The 9,358-nt window shown below is 33.3% G+C and overlaps 1 protein-coding gene across 1 annotated transcript; it reads left to right on the top strand.

Annotated features, from left to right (window-relative positions):
* The first annotated feature begins 5,777 nt into the window (after positions 1 to 5,777).
* LOC111395129 (glycine-rich cell wall structural protein 1-like) lies at positions 5,778 to 6,122 on the top strand. The gene has a single exon (XM_023021141.1). The coding sequence runs from the start codon at positions 5,778 to 5,780 to the stop codon at positions 6,120 to 6,122; it is 345 nt and encodes a 114-aa protein (XP_022876909.1).
* The last annotated feature ends 3,236 nt before the right edge of the window (positions 6,123 to 9,358 follow it).

Raw genomic sequence — 9,358 nt, forward strand, 5'->3', positions numbered from 1 at the left:
TAAAGTGTGGTGACACTTAAATGAACACGTGGATTTTTGTTATAGAACAAAACATTGGAGACCTACCTAGAGATTCAACATGGATAATTATTTGAGTGTCAGTGGCTAATCTCTAACGTTCGGTAGTGGAATTGGTCCTTTGACTTGAGGTCGTCATGGTACCTTATATGAGGACAGTCATACTTTGGCGGTCTTGGATGTTACTCTGAAAGGGGTCGTTAATACGACATCGTTCGGGTACGTCAAGAACCGTATGAAGGTTGTGATTGATCAATAAAGGATTCGTCACTTTTAGATAGTAGGAGATTATGATTTGCATTTCATTCAATTAAGTTGATGATAAAATCCTTGGTCAAGGTGTACTCATAAGTCGAAAAGGAGTTTTCGATTTATATTGACTTAATAGTGGAGTGAAAGATATGATCAATGATCGAGATTGACACAATTCCATATCTCGTAATTGATCGGATCGTATTGACGAAGGGATAATAGTTTCACGGTAAACGAACGAATTGGTTTTGTCATACCACGTGATATTTTCCGTCACATGTATTGCCCTGACACATTGCTAGATGTCAATCAGGGACGGCGAGTGTAAATTGACGATAAATTAAAAGGGTGTATTAATTTATCAATTTTGATTAGATCAAAATAATATTTCACGACGTTAGGCATCATGATCGGGAACCTAATGGGTCGCACACAAAAGAGAATTGGAAGACTGCAAATTGTTAATTGATTAATTTAACAATCGTTGGATAAATTAATTAATTGAATTTTTTTATTTATATTCCCGAATTAATTAATTGGATTAATTAATTGGATTAATTAATTCACGAACCGGGTTTAATTAATTAGATTAATTAAATATTGGACCGAACCGGGCCGGGTCCGTTTAGGTTTATATATATACATAGCTAGGGTTTGAAGTCCATAAGGGTTTTCATTATTCTTGCTGGCACAAGAGAGAAATCCTAGCAGTTGCAATTTATTCTCTGTGTGGATTTCATTGGAGGCTGGACAATTGGACAGTTGTGGGAGGTAGATTCAAGCTGCTTGAAAGGAATAACGCGAAGGAGTTTGCAAATTATAAGAAAATATATATTTCTTATCACATTTTTTATCTAAATACAAAGCTGAATCCTGAATGAGAATTGAAATTTGTTAAATTCCGCTGTGCATGTTTAAGTAAATTCCCAACACGTTTTGGGGTCAAGGCCATGGATTTTAGGGATTTTGAAGAACAGATGCTAGAATAAGAAGATGGGATTTTCAATTAGGTTTAATGAAATTGAATAAATTTATTTTTTCTCTAACAATTTAAGTTTTTTTTTTACCGAGTGATTCAACAAGAAGAATCATGGGAGAGTCAAAACTCAAACCTAGAGTTGATGTTAATGAAAGTACAAATATGCTATCATACTCAAAAGATGAGTTAGAAGTACGTAATAAGAAATGTCAAACTTAATAGGATTTGTACATTAAGCCCTTATTTGAGCCCCATTTTTTTGGGAAGAATGAATTTTTGAATTGTGTATTGATGGAAAATGTGTGGTTAAAAAATAAAAAAAAGTTTTATATTTGCGTATAATATTATTTTATTGAAGAATGTGTGGTTGAAATGATGTCAAAACACTATTGAAAAATAAATTTTTTCAAAAGAATGGAGCTCAAACAAGGGCTAGGTTTGACATTGTGTAATGTGTAGACAACAGTGCTATTTGGCCAGGGTTAAATTCAAGCCAAACAATAGGGCGCCCCCTATTGGAGGTGCGGCCGTTGGCCAAACAGGTTTTTCCTTCTGTAGAAAATTTTTATTTGTTTCTTTCATGGAAGATTAAGATATATAAGAATACCCAAAAAAAAAAAAAGAAAAATGTTAGATACATAAATATGACAACCAACAACATAAGAAAATCTTTAATACCATTAAAATGTCAAAGAAAATAAAAAATATGATTACAATATAACCAACTGTATTTAAACTAGTCAAAACACAATGTTCAAGTCTTATCCTGTACAATGCAACCATAAAATTATTGAATCCCATTTTTTGTATTAATCTAATATCATCCAAAATTGCAAAGTTTGGATGTCTACAATCCGAGGACAATGAACTAAGTTCCCAAAATTCATAGCCACTTGAGTAATTTTCACTGGCTATTGATGAACTCCAGTCAAATATCCCAATAAAGTTTGCTGGCATCAAGCAGAAAAGCTAAAATATATAAATAAACGAAGGACAGACAACCTTAAAATCCTATGTTTTCAGAAGAAAATTTGGAAAAATAAAGAGTTAGATGCTAGTCATGATGTGCATAGTCATCTTTTTCAAATACATATTGTCATGATGTGCATAGTCGTCTTTTTCAAATATTCTGCACAACTTTCTTTGAAAATTAGTCGTCTCAAGACTCCACCGAATTTTGACGAGATTTGGTGTAAAAAGTAAAGATTTTGCTTTCAAATTTTGAAATTGAAAAAATGAAAATAATTTGGTGTGAAAGTTTGTGTTAGATGTTTAGTATTTTGTACAAATTTTATCTTGTGTATCTCAAGCAAAAGGATGTTTAGAATACGAAACCTTTACCACTTCACCATTACTACTTGGTTGTCATCAAATTATCATTTTTATCTTCTTGTTACTTTTCAAAAAACAAAAATGAGATGGTCGCCTCTTGTGCCTCGTCCCAGGTCCAAACTCATATCCTTGTTGAAATTAGCTAAGAATAGAAAATCTTCATGAAAAAAGGATGCATCTCATGAGATTTGATTCAATACCATATGCTTGATATTTGACAACACCTAAATTGAAACATTATTAACATAAAGTTTACAATTATAATTTATTGTTATCATTATAATATTAAAGGAAAGAAATAATAAAAGTTTCAAATTTGTTCCCTGCGAAATAGAAAAGGAAATATTACCGAAATTATTATACGTCCCTAAAGAGCCAATAGATGCCGACTATAAATTAAGTTGTACAAAAAGCATTTTTTTTTTTATCGAGTGACTAATTCAGTTTTATTTCAAGTATTTTTTTCGCTATTGAAGTCGAAATCAAACTATTTTAACTATTTAAAATAATTGGACTTAAAACCAAAATCGGTTGACGTGGACAAAAACCAACGGCTTCGTTTGACGTGGGTTGGTTGACAATTTTTCTTGTTTTACCATTTAGTTGGAATTAAAATACTTCAAAATTTATTTTTTTTTTTCAAGAATTTTACTACCTGATCAAGGAGGTTTAAAAATATAATTTGGGGGTGGAGGAGAATAAAACATTATACCAATTATTGAAGAAGAATTGGAGGTTGAACATGTTGTGAGAAGACTATCCTAAAATATTGCTTTTGATGTTGCTTATGAGATAGCTGACACACCACAAAATAGTTGTCTTGGTGAGTTTGGATCAAGCAAATTTGAAAACTCACATAGGAAATGAAAATCAATGTTGGCGAAACGGGATTGGACTTGCTATTTCGACAAGGAAAACTAGAAATCGACTATAAAATCGGTCCAAATAGTGCTTGAAACTAAAGTAATTGTAAACCGAGAAAATCCCAGCTATATAATAGATCAATTCAACCGCCGAAATTAATTGACCCGTGACTAGTTTGGACGATTTATAATATCCAAAAGATTTTAAAGGTTAATTAGGCCAAGTACGATATATAGTTCGGCTCTTATAAAAACACTTCTCTAAAAGAATTTCAGTAACACTGCATCTTCAATCCTTCTTTCTGTTGCTCCGAACCCCAAATCTCTTCTGCTATGTCGAAGAAGACGAAGAAAATCAAAATGTATAATCTAAGCCCCCGTTGTCTCCCTTAAAATAAAACTCTTTAATTCTCATACTCATTTTCTACTACATATTCACACAATAAAATATTTTGTACGTAAAATATTCGCACAATATATATATATTTCCCCGATAATGCCATCAAACATGGGCGAAATTGGGTCTTCACCTCGTGAATTATTTGTTCCACTACCCACCAATATATATATATATATATATATATATGTATATATATATATATTTCCCCGATAATGCCGTCAAACATGGGCGAAATTGGGTCTTCACCTCGTGAATTATTTGTTCCATTACCCACCAAATTGCTCAAGTACATTGTAGGGCACACACTTGATCCAAGAACTCTGAGCTAGTGCCCGAGTATGGGAATGTGATACTGATTTTTCATGAGTGAAGGAGTGTGCTCTTTGCTGTTTTTGTTTTTGCATAAATAATTGTTCTGTTACGCCTCGTCACACATGGTTCCACGTGACCGGCCCACTGTAACCCTTCGCTCACTTAAACCGAAAGACGTAGCATGGCAGCCGAGGCCTTGAAGCCCTTGGAAGGCAATCAGACTTGACACTTGAATTGAAGCGTAGCATTATGAGGTCCAAAGAGCATTGGCCGAAGTGGTTTAGTCTGAGGCCCTGCGTCGAAGCTGAGATTTCCGGCGTCTTCACTATCATTTCTTCCAAGAGATCCGTTTCTACACAAATATCTTCTTTGAATGATTGATGAGACGTCTATCATAGACTTTAAATATAAGTCTTATCAAACAAAGTGGTGGCTTTGCCAATTAGTAAATGTAAAGTGGGCTATCAAGCCAAAAATGATGCCTAGGATTAGACATATGAATCAAGGATATGATGCCACGTATACTCCCATCCGAGGGCCACAATTCACTTTGTATTACGATAAATACTCTCTCATGCTACCATTGTAAGGCTAATGCAACTTTGAATGCAAGATTCAATACTAGAACAAATATGAACGATACATTACATTTACTCTCTTGCAATACATCAAGATTACATACATAATCAACAAACGCGATTAGTAATTATTACACAATTGTGCTACAAATGTCTCACCGGATTCCGAACTTTGCCATCCCGCTCCTTTGAGCCGCTTCCACACCCTTTCTCAGACCGTTCCAAACCGCTTGCGTGTCTTAGTGTGTTGGACTAGATTTACGTGTGTGTGGATGGGTCCGGTATTTGTTGTCTATATGGCCCCAACCGAAAACGAGGTCAACCAGTTCAGTTGCTGCCTTTATAGATTTTCTTCTAGTGGGCTGGGTATATATTTACTTTTATTGTACAATGTGTATTACTTTGATTGTGGTCGAACTTTTTACATATGCAACAGCCACAAATACCAGCAAATATTTACGAATGGGATCGATTTTCGCAGCAGTCCATGCGTTACAAATATATATTTGCTGATTTTCGTGCCCAAGGATGCCCATCAAGTAAAATCTCATTTCTTGCATTTTCTTTTAAAATCTTTCTGATACTTGAGCCGGGATTACTTAAATTGTCAAACAACATTTACCATCATCTCTCTTTATATATTATTTGGAAAAAAATAGGGATGCATGACCAACAATGGAAGGAAACAGGAAAATAAATGTTTGGGTAACTTAATAAAAATAGCACTATAATATATGAGTTACAGTGATCTTCATAAATAGCCAAACGCCTGGAAAGATCTGAAACGTGTACAAACCACTAAGGAATATGAACATCTATTACTGCCTAATTAATCTACTATTACACTAATTAATAACTATAAAAATTAAATTAAATCATTAGTACGTACTTAGTAACCGCCAAGTTAATGAGACCCCCATTAATTCACACATTAATTCTAGAATAAACTTCAATCCAAATAACTGATATTCAAGCTATATAATTCCTTTTCTGTGTCCTGAATTCTCATCAATCAAAAATCTATCTTTTACTTACAAATTGAGATGACTTCCAAATTTGTTCTCTTGGTTCTTCTTGGGGTTCTTATTTGCACAATCACTGCGAGAAAGCTAGTTGACTCAGATGATTCTGTCGATGATAAAAAAGTCTTCTTTGATCACTGGAATTTAGGAGGAGGTGGTGGTGGTGGTGGTGGTGGTGGAGGTGGAGGTGGAGGACTAGGGGGAGGTTCTGGTTTCGGAGAAGGATTTGGGGGTGGGCTTGGAGGTGACGCTCAAGGAGGAGGAGGAGGTTTTGGTGGTGGAGGCGGCGGTGGAGGCGGATTGGGTGGAGGATCTGGGAGTGGATTTGGATTTGGTGGTGGAATGGGAGGTGGAGGAATCCCTTGAGTGATTAAAGAAGTTTCAGTCCCATACATTTCCAATTCACACTTAGTGATCATTTTCATGGCTCAATTAAAAATAAAGTATTAGATTGCATATATTTAATGTAAGCTTCATTTTGTTGATTAATACATTTGAATAAATTTGATCTCGATATGCATTATTTACAACAAGTCCACAAGTTTAATATAAATTTCATTATGCAAAATGTTTCATGTTTAATCCATTGTTTTCTTTCAATAATTGAAGAGATTAGAAAGAATTCTTATTTTAGTAAAAGAAATACATAAAATAATTTCATCTTCTGAGCAATCGAAGAGTAATGGTCCCTTAATAGTCAAGCCAACCTAAGATGCCCCTGAGTAGAAGTTATGTATCGCATGTTATAATTTAGAAGTAGGAAGCCGTTGGCAGGCAGTGAGCCATCCCTAGAGATCAATAAATAATGTTAACCCAAAAGGAATTTATCGAGGTTCGAAGTTTCATATATTTAAAACAAAAAATGCATTAAATAAATTAAGTTGTTTAATTTTGACATAGCTAACTACTTGTACGCATGTTATGGTACCTGCATGTTGAAAGATGAACCCAAAAATTGAGCTAATGCCCTACGTACATTATATTTTAAATGATTTTTAATAGTGATGGGTGAAGAAATTTAGGGCGGCAGTGGCGTTTTCCGGTGAATGGGATTGGTGGTTGGAACAAGATGAGGTATTTTTATGATGTCAATTTTTCGTTATGATGTGACATAAGAACTCAAACAATCAACTTCGAGCGAGGGATTCCTATGCTAAGGAGGATCCCTGCTCTTGACCCGGTTCTTATTACAAGTACCGCGATCAACCATAATCATTCTACTTTGCACAAAGTCAACATTATCAATATTATTAGATGAATTTTGTTACGTGTATAGTTTTGTTCACCATTTGAGCTGACGGCAAATGAATCGAATTGAATGTAAGAAGTAAATGAGTTGAAATAAAATTCACATTTAATTTAGGGAATAAATGAAATTTAAATTTAATTTGAAAGTAATTTAAATTACATTTATTTCGTAAGGATCCTAAAAGTTTTTTGCAATTATTATCTAGATTCATGAATTATAATTATATATGCATTTATCCATTAATGTACTAGAGGAGGAGAAACGTATCTATTCAATGTTGGTTCATGAGTTAGGCTAAATACATGTTAAATCTTATCTATAAATACCCATGTAACTCAAGCCATTAAAAGTATCGAAGTCACAAAAATTTACAATATAATATCTTCTCTTCTACAATCATAAAAAAGTGCAGCAACACTATATTACGTATAATTTCGAGCATTCGATATTCCTTCTTTTTCATTCGGTTTTTAATCAATCCCCAACAAATTTTTGGTAAGATTTCTTTAAAAAAGGATGTAAATTACAGTAAAAATTTATCTTGCAAAAATAATAAATGTTATTGAAATAATTGAATTTTTTAAAGAAAGGACGAGTTAGACTCCTCCTTTAAGGCCTATGTTTGACACATATTTAATTATTTTCAATACCTATTTGGACCATTCAATATGACTACAATGTATTCTTGAAACGAGCTTCTAGATGACGTAGGCAATTTGTGGATTTGGATAATATACTACCATCGACAAGTTTTGAAAGTTAACATCTTATCGAAATTCTCGAAATACTAGTTTAAAACGACATACTTTACTGCATCGTAACTTTTGTTACAACTGGTCCTTTTGCACGTCATTAACGAGTGAAAAATTAGATCATGCGCGCTTCGAAATGATATAAGAATGCAATGTTTCAATTTCATTTGATATCCCATGATGAGTACGTTAAAGGAGGTCATAAAAAAGTCAAAACACTATTTTTTGGGTGAAAAAACCCAAAAATTTGACACCACGCAACCCCATATTGGTCCACACAATGGTCATATTTATTTTCCGGCTAAGGAATGTGTAACGCTCCGACCCGCATGGACGGAAACGTTACTAAAACTATTGTACCTTAGTCGTAAAGTTAGTTCAATATATTTTTAGTAGAAAGTATAAAGATTAAATTTTAGAATTTAATTAAAAAATTTTCTTTTTTTTTATTTAAACAATAATCCAATTTTAAAAGAAAACAATTTCAAAAAAATATTTTTAGAATGGGTTCTATGCATGTAACGACTATTGACGTGAAATTTTGGCAAAACTTAAAAAGTAATGTTGCTGTTCCATGTTTTTTTTTTTGTCTCAAACAGAAATTGTCAAAATAAATTTGTTTTCATAGTTATCGATCTTGAAACTTCATCAAATTTTAATGTAAGGTAGTAAACTCCTTATAATATGACATAGTCAAAAATCAGCTTCGGTCGACATCATATGGTGTATTAAAATATTTTAAGAACTCATCAGCGACCCGATTGAAAGGTAAACCGATGCAGTTCACTTAAAATGGCATATAAAATTCCACCAACGTCAAAACCACAGGATTTCAAATTTATTCATTAGCTAATCCATGAGACTATCAAATTCAATTGGTTTCATCCGAAAATTCGAAGTAACGAGTGAATTATGAACTTTTGAAAACAAGCGCAGAAGCTGACAAACAGAGACAGCACCTAGCACAGTTTACTTTATGTGACATATAACCTTTTACCGCTATTGGATTGACATCATTCCAATTTTGTTTAGTATCTAACTTATTATGCTATCCAATCCAATTGGTTTTTGTATAAAAATACCAAGTAACGAAAGAGTTATGATTTTTTTTAAAGACAAGGCAGAAATTGAAATTTCTGAAGAGACATCAAAACTTTAAGTCGCTAACTTTTTTTTGTATACGGTGATTTGTAAATTTATTCCTATGACACATATCTACTTTCAAACATAGTTTATTCATAACGAGTGTTTGTAAAATAGATTCACACAATATTCATAGGAATCAAATTTAAAGAAAGTGTAAACATCTCAAAATCAACTAAAGATGTAAATCACCGGCTTCTCCATGACATGTTGCATCATCATTTACCATCATCTATGCCCCAAGAAAATCCATTCAACTTGTAGGAAGGGAATTAACCCACGAGTCTGAAACTCAATAGATATCATCAGTACAATTCATTATCAAATTAGAAATTCCGAACTATAGATTCATACCGTCGCACGTAGATGGATTTTCGGCAAAATCCAATTACTATAGCATTATCATAATACGTAGAGCCGGAGAATAATCATTCAAACTGTTGTAGTGTCGAAGCACC

Source organism: Olea europaea, chromosome 6 (assembly GCF_002742605.1).
Source record: "Olea europaea var. sylvestris chromosome 6, O_europaea_v1, whole genome shotgun sequence".
Lineage (NCBI taxonomy): Eukaryota > Viridiplantae > Streptophyta > Magnoliopsida > Lamiales > Oleaceae > Olea > Olea europaea.

Coding starts and splice junctions, on each gene's coding strand:
- LOC111395129 (XM_023021141.1), top strand. CDS start 5,778: ATGACTTCCAAATTTGTTCTCTTGGTTCTTCTTGGGGTTCTTATTTGC.